The 14953-nt window shown below is 36.4% G+C and overlaps 1 protein-coding gene across 1 annotated transcript in view; it reads right to left on the reverse strand.

The window, feature by feature from the left end:
* LOC140329223 (synaptojanin-2-like) overlaps positions 1–14953 on the reverse strand; it is a 57002-nt gene that overhangs the window by 17425 nt on the left and 24624 nt on the right. Inside the window, exons 5-15 of the mRNA XM_072409369.1 lie at positions 12331–12417; positions 9737–9798; positions 7790–7886; positions 6156–6328; positions 5590–5671; positions 5005–5157; positions 4346–4511; positions 3585–3776; positions 2811–2895; positions 962–1102; positions 421–613 (exon numbers count right to left, since the gene is read on the reverse strand). Of these exons, the coding sequence (XP_072265470.1) occupies positions 421–613; positions 962–1102; positions 2811–2895; positions 3585–3776; positions 4346–4511; positions 5005–5157; positions 5590–5671; positions 6156–6328; positions 7790–7886; positions 9737–9798; positions 12331–12417 (1431 nt within the window). The remainder of the gene's footprint in view (positions 1–420; positions 614–961; positions 1103–2810; positions 2896–3584; positions 3777–4345; positions 4512–5004; positions 5158–5589; positions 5672–6155; positions 6329–7789; positions 7887–9736; positions 9799–12330; positions 12418–14953) is intronic.

The raw sequence follows: 14953 nt of genomic DNA on the forward strand, positions 1-14953 counted from the left end.
TTACTTGCTGTCAGATCACCTAACAGCTGAACTACATACAGCATAAAAAGCACACACAATTCAATCCAATTATGTATTCACATAAAAAGTATATATAAATGAAAAACATTTTTTCAATTTTTTGATACAGTTGCCTTATTGCTGTCTGTGTCCCCAATGGGGAGGGTAACCTCCTTTTAGTATTGGCAATTGCTATTATTAAGGAAAAGTAAATGGAAAAGTTTTACATTTGTCATGACTGTGAAGGAAGATCTTCCAATGGGGACAATTTGGTTAGATGACAATGGTCTAGGATGGAAATTCACCTTACTTTCAGGTAGTTTTATCTTTCTATCTGATATACAATCATAAAAAATCAGTACTACTTTTCTACACTGTCCACATTCACTGCAGAACCACTTCATCTCTTGTACCACTCACCATGGGGAAGCTTAATTTCTGAGTGATTTCTTTGTAGTCTTCATTGCGTTCTTTCACCTGGGTCTGCCCAGCAGTAAAGTGACTACAAATAAAACAAAAACTTGTGCTATAGAACTGGAAACGTATGGCTACTGCTCCTTTGTTGCCAGTTTTTCCTCCCATGCCAGTCTTTACAGTGTCCACTGCCACATCTCTGTAACAGAAATAAACTAGAAGTAATCTAACAAACAGCACTACGTAATATGTTTGCGCTATATAAATACTGTTTATTAATAACAACAAATGTGTATACAGCTCATAAATATAAAACAATGTTTCAATGTTCATTATAATAAAATAATCAAATACAATTAATAAGTTATAATAAGTGCAGTCATACAATTCTTAGCACCTCTAAACCTTGGAAACTTCACCACACACAGACTTACAAAAACCACCCGAGATTCAGACAGACCACCCAGCTTTCTCCTAGTCATGAGCAGTTATAAATATATTGGTGAAAATAAAAATATATGCTTATGATTTTAATATGGATACATACCTGATGAATGGCATGTGGTATGGCCTTACAAATATAAAAAGGCAGACTCCGACAAGCTGTCCAAAGGTTAACAATATATATCTATGTGTGCGGGATATTGCCTTTTGGATTTGTTCAGCCCACATTTTCCTATTTGTTGTACTGTTAATAAAAAAAAAAAAAAAAAAAATTGTGATTAAACATTAAACAAAAACAATTGATTAACTTTTCCAACTTAATTAGGAAAATGTTTATTAAACCTTTTTCTGAGCTCTGCCTTAATGTGTTATATGTGTGCAAGTGTAGCTCCATACTATTACATAAATAAAAGTGAACCTGTGCTTTGCCCAAACATAGTTTACATGCTTATTTATATTCAGGAATACTAAGCATTTCCAGAACTGAACATGGGGATGGGGGAGCAAAATAAAGGCGCTGTTTTATTCTAATTGTTAAAGCACTGATTTCCTGTTCAACTTGTAGAAAAGATGGGATAGTTTAGACGTTTACTTTAATAAAATGAAATATTAAAAATCAATATACTTACAAGATATGGTTTATAGCTTTTCACTAAATTTTAATTGTGCAAAAAGGGGACATTTCCTACCCATCCTACCCAACAGTCCATGACTGAATTTCTCTGTCTCTCAAATAGACTTTCAGTCGGTTTACTCACAGAGCATTTGCACAAAAATGTATTGTCAGCTCAGAAACTGATGTGACTTGGGTGCCTGTCCACTCGAGTTGGAGCTTGTTCATTGCTATCATCAACTTTCACAGGTAAATCCTGACTGTGTAATCTCTTCTGATTTGTAAAGCTACGTACACACTTCCAATTATTATCGTTGTTAAACGAACGACGAACGATCCTGCACGATATCTACGAACGATCGCATAGCACCGATCCTGCACATACAGATAACGACACGATCGTTCGTAGATATTGTACACACAATAGATACGATCGTTTGAGCGATAGAGGGAGTGACGTGCACGACAGGAAGTGAACGAACGTTCGTTCGTCACGCATGCTCAGACCATGGACGATCAACGAACGATCGTACACACGAAAGATGGTCAACGATCGTCGTCCAATCCGATCCGCCGGTCCGGTCGCTCGTTTCCAACGACTTTCCTCGTTCGTCGGCGTCGTTGGTTACTTTTTTTACAAACGATTTTTGCCCAATCGATCGTTCGTCGTTCATTTTGAACGATAAAAATTGGAAGTGTGTACGCAGCTTTAGCAAATCTCATCTTTTTGTAATCAGACCCCTGCAGTGGGCTAAATGCTCTGAGCTGGCACTACTGCCAAAACTAGATTCTGTTACATTGTAAATACACCCCTGGTATGTTTATCTAAATAGGAATTTCTGCATTTAGATTAGATGCTCACTAGATTTATTAAATGCTCACTAAATCTGGTGGAAATTTCAAAGATAAAAACAGACTATATCTTTGTGTGTATTTACTATACAAAATTTTGAATTTTTAGCCCTTATTAACAAAAAGATGAATGCAGCCTTCCATACAAATTTGTCTAGCATTCCTTTAACCTATTTTTAACTGGCGAGTGCCAGACATGGTAATTAGTGGATTACCACCTCCATGGGTATGCCTATGACAAAAGAGTGATGAGAGTGCAGACCCCCAGGCATGATGATAGGGGGTCTCCCCAGTGCCAATGGTGGTGATGATAAGTTTAACAGGCTCTTCATCACTGCCAGTTTCCAGAACAATTTTTGAACTAGGGGAACCCTGAGGACAAAAGTTCCCTATGAAACCATTAATCATATTTGCCCAAACAAACCTATGACACAGAATGTCACTATTACGGCTTTCATTTTGGATAAATACTGTCAATATGACTGACCTGGCACTAACAATGTTTCCTGCATTCAGTTCAACCATTTCTTCAAATCCCACTGCAAAGATGTCTGGAGGGTTGTTTTCATCATCTAACATATAAGAGAAAAACATACACATAAAATGAATTATTTTTTAGGCTTTAATCTCGTATCTCTGTTTAAATAGGGTAATCACCAATAATAAAAGCAAACATGTAGCATGAGAAATTCAGTAAAATGTTCATGTTCAAGGTTTTATATCCTTTTATGCATATTTTAAAAGACACTCTAGCTGTTTTGTATATCTTGTTGAATATAATTTTTGCAGAGGCAACACTTTTCAAGGGCACTCATATCTTCAATTAGAACATTGTAAAAGCTGTTTTTATATTGCTTGTACTGTTTGTACTGAATAACAGCTGGAAAGGAACAACTAATCTAACTTAAATGTGTAAATCTCATTTTTGGAAGCTTGGCTGAGCGCCAGGATTATGTTCAGACAAGCCACTACTATTTATCTTTATTCAAAGAACACACTGCAGGAAAAAGTTATAAAAATGCATTCTGCATAAAAACCTAACATGCAGGCAAAATATTTGTGCAGTTGGCAAGGTGGTAACTTTTTCATATTTTACACATGTACCGGTACATCTTACATTTTGTATGTTCACAGATTTTGTTCTAGCCACACACGATACTGTATGTTCCATACAGGGTACAATTACTGATGATGTGGAATAATGGGGTGTAAAAAGAAATTAGATAAACATGTCAAAACATCCTTAATAGCAAATACCCACCTTGAAAATCAGGAAGTCCAGATAACTTAGGGGCATCCAGTAACCAATCTGTTAGCTCACTTGAGCTAAGGATATTGCTTCGGAACTGCTTCCCTCCATTTACATTCCAAGTACCCATGGCCACACGAGTCTTCTTGTAATTCGTAAACTCAAACTGACGTTCTGACATAGCTTTTACCACACTGGGATTCACTGCCATACAGAAAAAAAAATGTTTGGAAAGCTAATTAATCACATTTCATCCCTGACTTGTTTAACAACTTAAAAAGAGTATTGGTAATTGCATGTGTTTTGTTAAGCTGACAACGACAAATATATTTAAACCCAACAAAAGCTCCTTGTCCTGTAAGAAAAATAATTGTAGCCAGCACATTGGAGGTCTATAAGCTGTAGGGCTTAAGCAATGCAAATTATTGGGAACACATCTCCAGTACCAGGGCAATGCTGTTCACTTACTCTAGGAAACATTGCTAATGGTTTAGAAGAAGCACTAAACAAAACGGTACAAGTTAACAGGCTTTCTGTTTGAATCATTAGTTACCTTTATCAACTGAAGAGACAGATATACATCACTAAGAAATCAAAAAAATAGAAAAAAAAGAAAAGAAATCTAATTGAACACTAGGAAAGGGGGATTTTTGTACTTTTTTTATTATTTAAACTTGAATATCCACATTGCTTTAAGCATCCAGCAGTTCATTTTTTGGACTGATTGTTGGTTTACATATACCATTACTCTTAGACTGTCAGATATAAGTTACCAAGAAGAGAAGCACTGTCCATTAACATCCGTCCTTTGTCTGCATATTCATCATTGTAGAAGTCGCCCATTAACAGCAAATCAATGGCTTCCTGCTTTGCGCTATCAAAGAAGTTTGTCTGAATTGTCCTGGATACAGTGCGGGCTCCATCTTTAAGTTTTCCAACCTTTAATAAAAGAAGATTGACTGAATAAGCAGGATGTGTAATGATAGTTCACAAATGTAAAAATTGGGAGAGTAATCACATCACTTTGCAATGGCTGGCAAAGTACAAATAAGTTTTCTTGCACAATGCCTGTCTGAATCTTACACTGGCCACACTTCTGGGAGAATAATATATATATATATATATATATATATATATATATACACACACACACATACATACACACACACACACATATACACAATATACTTATACTCGTATACTTATGCACCATTATACAAATAATTGTGGGATAATACTTTAAGTTATAGGAGGTACAATAAAGTGCAAATCAATACTGTTTGTATGTGATTCTGTTTGTTTTTGTGAGGTTTTTGAGTATTTTTTTTATGTTATGTTTTCCAGAAACAGTATATCCTATAATTTTAGTGTTTATCTAGGAGTCTGGGCTACATATTGAAATACATTTTAAAGTTCCAGAATTTATCCTCACCTTAGCTTTGCCCTCCAGAGCTCTGCTTCCTGTGAAAATCATGCTCAGGTTATGTCCATTGGCAGACCACATAGATTTGTAGGACTCTTCAAATCGCTCCATAACAGGCTTCATATCACCTAAACCAAGACTCTCAAGCTGGGTCCGCAGAACCTTTACAAAGAACAAAAACTCAACTTACTAGATACACATCAAATCCTAAATTTAGTCAAGACTTTTTCCAGTAGTATAGGATAATGGGCCTGATTTATTAAAGCTCTCCTGGTGAAGCTGGGTGATCCATCAAACCTGTACTGGATCTGGTCCAGGACTCAAAACATTTGCTAGCAAATGACTGACGAAATCCATTCCAGGTTTGCTGGATAAACCAGCTGCACTGACAAAAGTGTATCCCCAGCCTTGGAAAGCGTTAATAAATCAAGCCCAATGTGTCACGGTCGTATGTGTCCCGTAGACCTTGTTTATTCATTATTATGTGGTCTATAAAATACTTAACCTAAATTTAATTTTTAGATCATTTTAAACATTACATTTTTAGTTACAATACATATACTTTTGGTAAAAATATTCTTAAAATTCACTTGCCTCAAGTGCAATGTAGGCCTGAACACCATTAGTGCGATGTAAGCAGTCTAGACAATTAATTCGAAAGGTTCCCTTCTGCACCCTGTTAAAAAACATTGCCAAAATCAATCAGAGCTCTTGTCCATAGAACACTTTTCCAAAGACAGAACAGCACTGTACATTAAACAGGGGTTGCGAATTACAGACAGATACAGTGACACAGGATGAGCAGAGGACCCTGCATGGAAGAGCTTACAATCTAGGAGGTGGAGGAAGTATTACACAATAGGAAGGGAGATATAAAGTGATGGGAATTAGTGAGAGAAAGGAGACAGATGGGTAGGCAAGTTTGGGTTTTGAGAGCTCTTTTAAAAGAGCAGAAAGTAGAAGCAAGCCAAATAGGAGTCGGGGTAGCTCTAGAAATGTCTTGGAGCCATGCGTGTGATGATGATGAAGGTTATGAGTGAGGAAGCTATTAGTAGGTCATTGGAGGTGCGGAGAGAGTGGCTAGGAGAATATATGTCTACCAGGTAAGAAAGTTAAGTAGAACAAGAACTGTGGAGGGATTTGAAGGAAAAACCTCTTACCGCTTAGTTAGGTTTTCTCCTTCTGTATAGACCCCAAACTCCTCCAAGTTAAGTTTTAACTGGGGTTTCAGCATGTTTTCCAACTTCTCTATCTTTCCTCCTTTGACAATCTGGTGGTAATCAAAATTAATCATTGGCACGTCTTCTGCATGCTGGGATGCCCATAGTAACTTCTAAAGAAAAAGATAATGTATAGTTAAATAAAACTATACATTAAAAGAAAAAATGGCTAAAATGAAATTAGATCAGGGGTCCTTCACATCTTGGTTAAATATAATGAGTTCAAGAAAAAAAACAAAAAAACAATCAATCAATTATGTTCTAGGAGGTAAAGTATAAACTAAATATTTTGTTTATAATGAGGTGATTCATTTTTGTTGGATTTATTTGGTGCTCCCTGACATCAATAAATTTAACAAAAAAAAAAAAAAAAAAAAACTATTGCGGTTTACCAGGATAATTGTATAGTCAACTTTTAAAAAAAAAAAAAGCAGAATTCCACAGTTTGATTTAATTTTAACATATATTACTTATTTGCCAAACCTACATGTCAAACATACCCTGGAACCTAAAGTTTAAGACAATAATGCAAAAATATTCCAACTTCCATTTTCTCACTCTTTGAAGCCATATGGTTAGGATACACTGAAAAACATCCTACTTTTAGGAGCTAGCAGCTAACATGGTGTAAGGCTGTAGGCTTTCAAATTCAGCTAGCATTGAAAACTCAGGTCTCCACTTACGATACAGAAGTAGTTCTTGATCATGTGATCAAAGGGGAAGAAACTTCCCCCAGAGTGACATCATGATGCCAGAACCTGCTTACTCACCCATTACAGGTCTGAGCCTATGATGGGAGAGTGGGCAGGTTGTGTCCAGGGACACAACCCGCCCACCTCCCCGAGCCTGCAAACTGTATCAGAGACATGGTCAGGAGAAGGACCCCCCTTGGGGGGCACACCCGCCAGAGCCGTGGCCCACCTGTCAGCCCGCCTGTCACACCTGTGGGCCACGGATCGGGGGTTAAGGACCCCTGCTGTAGGGCAAATTCAATAGCTGACTGGGCTCCTTATTGCATATCAAAGGTCAAACATGCTGCTTGTCTGTCCATTTACGTACAGAGGAACTAAACTTAAAAAAATGCTTACCTTCAATTCCACAAGGCAGTCTGATCACTCCAGGGGTGCTTTGCATGGGGGTCCCGCATCGTCCCGGAGCTAGTGCTCCAGGGCGCCGCCATTTTCGTCTGCGCATGCAAGAGATCGGCAAAATTTTCTCTTTGCTCAAAAGGCTCCTTCTGCGCATGCCCGAGATATATCCTGGGAGGCTTTGCACTCCCATTCATTCTCCCCTAGGCACAGAATTAGGGGGCAGTGCTGCACCCTTTTTTTTTTTTTTCAAAAAAGGGTGTTCCATTAAAGAAAAAAACAGTTGTCCACCCTTATATGAAAAGTGAAAATTCTGAATTTAGGTACGCCCTAAACTATTAAAAACACCAAAGCAATAGACTGCACATTTTTTACATTAAAAAAAAAAGTAATGGTTTAGCCCTAAATAACTTTAGTTTACATCATATCAACTTTAAGTTAGAAATTCTAATCATAAAGGTGTATTTACACTATATGGGAATTTACCTTAAAAGCACGGCTTAGAACTTCTTCTCCACCTTTGCTTCTCAAAAGGTTAACAATCACTTGTTTGCCATACTGTTCTTTTAAAAGCATCATGTGTCTAAACAAAAAAAAAATAAATAAAAAGGTTTTAGTTAAAATAAAAGAATACTTTTTTTAAATACAATAATTGTAAACTAATACCACCTGAAATGTTATCAGCCAGCATCACAATACTCATATATTCCTTTGTTTTTGTTTTTTTTTATACATTTTGATAATTTTTATGATAAATATCCACTGTAACCATTAACATAGAAATATAGATCTATTAAAAAACTTTTCTAAATGTTAAAATGTATTTAAACAAATACAAATTTCGAAGAAACAAGGTATATTGCACCTTACCAGATATTAGATGTGGGGAATGTGTTATTCTGACAAAAGAACTATCTTTACTTATTTCTGGTGACCCTGCCAGTAACATACTTGCGGTCCTAGGGTGATAACACTTGGATGTGGGGGGCCTAAACTGTAGTTAAGATTTATGACATCAGCACCGACCAATCACAGAAGACAACACACTGACTTCTTTTTTGGTTAGGGAGTGTGGGCAGGGGGCTTGGGCAGTGGGGAAGGGCTTGTGGGCAGAGAAGGTGGTCAGGAGTGGATGGCAAGGTCAACCTGCCCCACACAAGATGGCCACTTCCACTGCAGGCGCCACTAGCATGTTGGGGGGGGGGACTGATATTCCAGTGCAAGTATCAACAGACATTTATTGTTAAGTCTGATGTTAGAGATTAGTTCCACTTTAAGGGAAGTTGCTCAGTATATCACAGACGGAATCTCAGAAGGCAGATACCAGTTCAGTGCACATAAATGGACAATGACACATTTTGTTATCATCCAAACTAATGTACCCTACCTAAAAAATTTAAAAAGAAAACCATGCACAATATTTTATCAGTGGTTCCCTTACTGGTAAATACTGCCAACTTCACTGCATGGAGATGAATAAAGATTTGTTAATCTGCTTGCAGAACATGACCTTACTAAGCCTGGTAGAATAAAATCTTGGCTGTGCTAGGGACTTAAATCACAATGACCTTTGCTCTTGGTCTATTCCAAGGAATATGAATACAATCCTAGTTTCAAAAGGAATGACAATACAAATACAGAAAAAAATAGCTATAAATATGAAGATATATCTTCATTAATCTACAGTTTAGCAGTTGTCTAAATGTGTATATATGTTCCAAATACTTTTTTTTTTATTATCAAAAAATAAGATATTTGCACATAGAAGCAACAATAATTGCTTTTAAAGTATGTAGACTCTGCTTCCTGCTTTGCCAAACCTTGTGGAGCGAATTTATTCATGTGAAGAAGCAGCCAGATGAACACTGCCACACTCTGTGATGACGGGTAATCATTGGTAAATTCAAAGTGTCTATAAAAGTGTAAAAGGCCCATACCTAAAGAGGGTGAATCATAAGGAATTACTACACTGTAAACGGCCCATGGCGTACCTATATATGATACAACTTTAAAGCATGGTTTACATTAGTGGTCGTCAACCCTTTGAAGCTCGCGACCACTAAATGCACGGACTCCGGACTGCGCATGTGCGGGGAGCCATGTGTCACTCAAAGGGGAAAAAAAACTTCCCCCATATGTCATGATGTCAGAACCTGCCCACTCTCCCATCGCAGGTCTGAGCCTACGATAGGAGAGTGGGCGGGTTGTCCAGAGACACAACCCGTTCACTGCCCTAAGCCTGCGATGTGCACCGGAAACTTTCTGGGGGGTGCACCGACCAGAGCTGCGGCCCAGCAGGGGTTGGGGACACCTGCCTTACATACTTACTCAAACTATAAGCTATATGACTTTTAGGGTGTTGATGCTACATCTCTATGTCTTTCTTCAAATAAATAATAATCATTTTAAGTGTTTTTAAATAATAAATCATACCTGTCAAATGCTGGTGCATTGGCCTCCAGTCCTCTAGTGAGTTTAAGATGATGGGATCCAACCTGCAACAATGGAGTTTACGAAATAAAGTCTTGTCTGAAGGTGAGCAGTATAAGATATATAATTTACTCTAATCATTTTCATAATCATAATTTTCTATAATCATTTCCTGATGGTTACTTTAATATGTTTGGAATGTTCTTACTATAGTTATAGCATGTAAACACAATACCTTCTGTGATCAGTTCATTTAACGCAATGAACCCTTTGCACTGTACAAGCTAAATTTGCCTTGCAAAACCTAACAACTTTCATCATTAAGTGTGCAAACTCTTTTTCAGAACGAAAACAAATATTATTCTCCCTTAATTAGCTAAATGCATTCCAAGGATTTTAAGCAAACATCTTTGCAATGTCCAACCTGCTGCTTTTTCTGCTAGCACTTACACAAGGACAACAGAACTGATCACATCAGTCACACTGCTGCAGTAAGATGATTTTGTTTTTTTTCCTTAAACAAAAAAGAGGTTATAAAATGTAAAATGTTATTCACTAAAGTGACCCTGTCACTATATAAAAGCTTTGTTAGTCAACCCAAAAGTTATTTCTGTGTGACAAATGTTTAATAAATACATGGTCACATCGTATTCTGTCAAATATTGTTAATGGAAAGTAACATCACATTCAGGTAATTACACAAGCAAAGAAATCATGGCTCTTTTATGTGTCAACAATCTTTATGTCTTTCATAATCTGAAAGTGGTTGTTACAAATATAATTCTAGAAGGATTTGTTCGGGTTTCCAGGTAAGCTTCTTACATGTTGTAATACACAAATCCATGCCTGAGTTAACAATAGGTTATGCTCCTGTTACACTTTGTGCTTTTCATCCAGGCAGTTAAATATGTGTTTCATATATTGCAATAGAGGAAAATAACTTATAAAAGGGATAATTTTCTCCAAGTAATACACGCCAATACTGCTTTCTTCACAGCATGATGTCATCTGTTCTTAAGTACCCCCCATAAAATTATTTAGCTCATCTTGAAGTATCTGTAAGACTTAAGAGTAGTATAGAACAACTAGGACACAATTTGCACAAGAAGAGGTGTATTACATATAACAAATTGGGTTTTATTTAATGGCTGATTTTGTTTAAGCACATATATAAAATGAGTCAGAGAATAAACCATAAATCAAAAGTTTGCATTTGGCAGCTGTCTGCAGACAATATAAATGCAACACACAGAAAAAAAATAGAATAAAAAAACTATAGAATAAAAGAACTGCAGTTTTTGGCACATCTAAAATGTTTCACATGACCATATTGTTCTTTAAATGCACTGTAGTCATTATCTCCATTGCTAATCTGAGGCTTTTAAGAACCGTGTAGAAATGTACCTGACCTGCAACATTGGTCAGTATGACAGTAAGCTCTCTTTCGTGGCTCTTGGCTCACTTCTGTTGATAAGTAGGAAAATCTGTTCAATGAGCAAGAAACGTCTCTAGAAGCTCTTAGTAGATCAGCGGGGATGCTGCAAACCTGTTACCATATATTCATTTATCTACATGTAATTAACCCTTTCTTTGTTCTTCAGAAGAATGTTCCTTCTATTCTGTAACCGTGACCTGCTACTTCATTGAGCCATATCCTCCATCCTTCTTTCTGGTCCATCATTATGATTGGTGACCTCACTGATTTATAACAATGTAGGAAAAGGGGAGTTTGGTCCACAGCCTGCATCAGTAAATGTTCAATGATCTCTGGTCAGAATATCCAGGTTTTTTGTTCTTTATTAAAACACGTCGGCAGTTGAAAGTAGGAACTAGGGTATATTGGGTTTAGGCCACCAAATCCATTACACTTAACCTGAACATAAATCCTAAAGATAAAATTATTGAATGAAAGCAGTTAGGAAAGCAGCTAGAAACACTACCTCTGCTTTAGGATCCTGACAGGAACCCATATTGATCCAACATTTTACTTCTATGTGAACAATTCAGGAAAAGAAGTACAATATATCAGTGCAATACTATGATTAGTCACTGACCATAAAAAGAGTTTTGAAAATAAAACAACATGCCATCAATATGTAGCAAGATCTTTTTATTGTTCCTGTCTTTAATAGGTCTATCATATTTGTGAGCAAATACCTATTAGGGGCAAGTTACAGGGTGCAAGGTTGCAAGGCAAAATTTAGGGCCAATGTATTTCAGCACACATTTCCTGTTTTTGACCAACTTTATTAATAGACTAATAATAAAGCTATCCCTTCTGATGAAAAATTAGATAGAATTCACCCGATAACATGAACAGTATTCTCCCCAGCCCCTTTTAGCTGGGCGCACCACCCGGCAATTTTCAGGAACCACCCGGCTGTTTCTGGGTGGTTACTGAAGAGTTGGGTCACAAATCAGGGCCTTTCACCCGCCTACAATTTCTTTCCACCCAGCTTTAAAAAATTTCTGGGTTGAGCACTGATGAATAAAGTTAAATGTGATCCTTACAGTAATTTCATATAACTTGAAAAATGCCTTGTCAAAATGGTATGAAACCATCAGGCTCTAAATAACTTTCAGACAATATACTTTACCTGTAGTCCCGGCTGTTCCCAGAATATTGGGACGGATCCTCTGATTTGCACGAAGGATGATAGGTCATTATCATCTACATATATTGTCTGGAAGGAGAGAATAAACATTTATTAAAGGCTGTACTCAACTCTTCTACAAATTGGTAAAAACAAATGAGATAAAGTCTGTCCCTTTGTTGTACAAAAGAAACACAGAAGTAATAAGTGTGCTCTTCCTATCTAAACACAGCAATGTTACAATACATCATCAGGTAAAATACACTGCAGATAGCATATGTCAGTATGTTGAAACACTAAATACATTACCTGTCAGCATAGTGGGTAGGGGCTATATATTCTTGTCAGTAAGGTGCTGCATTTTTAATGTGCAACTGTAAGAGGTCGGAACATCTGTAACAGGGATGCTTGAGCTAGCTCGTACATTCATTGGACATGATGGTCCATATCCACAAAAGACAGCCAGACCACAAAAAAATGGCAAGGATACAAAAATAAAAAATACATACATGCAATCCTATCGACTGCTGATAAAATAATGCTTAGATAAGTGACATTAGATAAAGTATGCAATGTGAAACTCAATGCAGTTACCGTACTCCACATATAATAAATGTCTATCAGACAATAACACAAGATCATACCAACTGCGTACATTTCATGAAATGTCCTAGCTTTTCATAATCACACAGACACACTGCAGCAAACCCACTTTATACACCAATATTTACATCTATTTGTGGCACCCCAAAAGATACAAGATCTGCAGCATTTCATTTTTGGTTATTTTTATTATTTTTTAAATTTAATTCCAAGCAGATATAAAACATACAAATTAACATAACACCATATGTATTATTTTATTTATTTATATATTAGCTTGGATTAAGTTCTTGCAAGCTACCATACAGCAGAACTTTGATTTGAGGCATAAGCAGCATAAAGGAGCCGACCAGTTGTATGGCAGTTCACTTATGCCAAAAAGAAATATGCTGATGGGAGAAAACAGCAGAGTGACCCAGAGATAAGCTCATCAGTCTGGTTCTATCCTTTTGACTTTCACATAGGGCAGTACACACATCTGAAAGAAGAGAAATACAAATTCTTTGACAAGTTAAACATTATACTGTATATTTTAGTGTTTTTTACGAAAAGTCCAACTTTATTGCCCCTGATAAGATAACATCTGACATCATGTCTCAAAGCCCCTCAGAAGTTCTCAATCAAGTCACATGGTATTTCTTGATAAAAGGTGTCCTGAAATAAGTTTCAAAAATGATTATGTGATTTTATCATGTTTACCTCACTGAACCCATAATAACTACCTGAGACTCGAAAAAAAAGCAAATTTTTTTCTTTTATTATCTTTATTTAGCCTTTTAGTAACTTAAACTTTTTAAGTTCAAACTTTGCAGTATGTTTCTACTATAATACTACTATGTGAGCTTTGACACAAAGATTCACAAAACGTTCACTTTCATTTGAATTCAATTAGAAAAAAGTGTAAATCTTGGGTAAAAGTTGTATGAGCTTTGACACAAAGATTCAAAAAACGTTCACTTTCATTTGAATTCAATTAGAAAAAAGTAAATCTTGGGTAAAAGTTGTATGAATTTTGAGTTGAGCTGAAAACACCATAAAATCTCACATCAGACAGATTGTCACCCACTTTTTTTTATATAATTTGTCATTTCTTATTGTATGTAGCATTTCAGTTATTTATCTGCTTAGAAGCAATTTGTAGGCACATCAAATAAAAAAACCTGAGTTACTCAGTTGGCTGTTATTAAGTTGTTAAGTTATAAAGTGCATGTTAATTATACTAAAAGATAAAATTATCTACAATGTCAGCACAGAAAACTTCACTTGAATGAAACGTTTATGAAAACTGCACTAACACGAACTGCATAAATATGATAAGTGACAGTCCCTATTCAGCGGTGAGTGATTTTTTTTAATTATATTTCCCTGCTATATACATTTAGCCCCAGCTGTATTTGTATCAGAATAAAATCACTAGCAATGCTAAGTGTTAAAAACTCTTTGCCATTTGCACTAATTTTCTAATAGATTTCCAATAAATGTAAAGCCCAAAGGCCTATTCACACCTGTCTTCTCTGGTGTACATGCATGTTATAATGAGCGTTACCATGAGTTGTATAAAGGCAAGAATTTGTTTTGAATTGTCCAACAATAAACTAAAACAGAAAGAAAAACAAGCCGGGGACATCTTTTGTCATGCAGCATCAATGCATGAAAAAAAGCTTTACCATAGCTTGTGGTGCATTGGTATACTACTAAAAGTCATGGCACAGCAATGGCAAGGCAAAGCAGTGAACTGTGGTGTCATTTGCTACAGGAAAGCATTTGTTTTTGTAAATTAGACAAAGTGAACAACATTTGCTTTATTAAAGCTCTGTGTAAAAAAAAAAAAAAAAAAAAAAAACGCTTTCAAAATACTTTTGCAGGCTCAATGTAACCACTTCATACCTACATACACATGTAATGCACACATGCAGTAATGGCGGCAAACCCTTTCCCTTGTTGGCCAGGCCTGTTGGATCAGCCTCTTCACTACAAGCACTTGTAACAGAGTGCCAAGTCAGGAGTAAAAATGGGAGACAGC

Source organism: Pyxicephalus adspersus, chromosome 4 (genome assembly GCF_032062135.1).
Source record: "Pyxicephalus adspersus chromosome 4, UCB_Pads_2.0, whole genome shotgun sequence".
In the NCBI taxonomy this organism is placed as follows: Eukaryota; Metazoa; Chordata; class Amphibia; order Anura; family Pyxicephalidae; genus Pyxicephalus; species Pyxicephalus adspersus.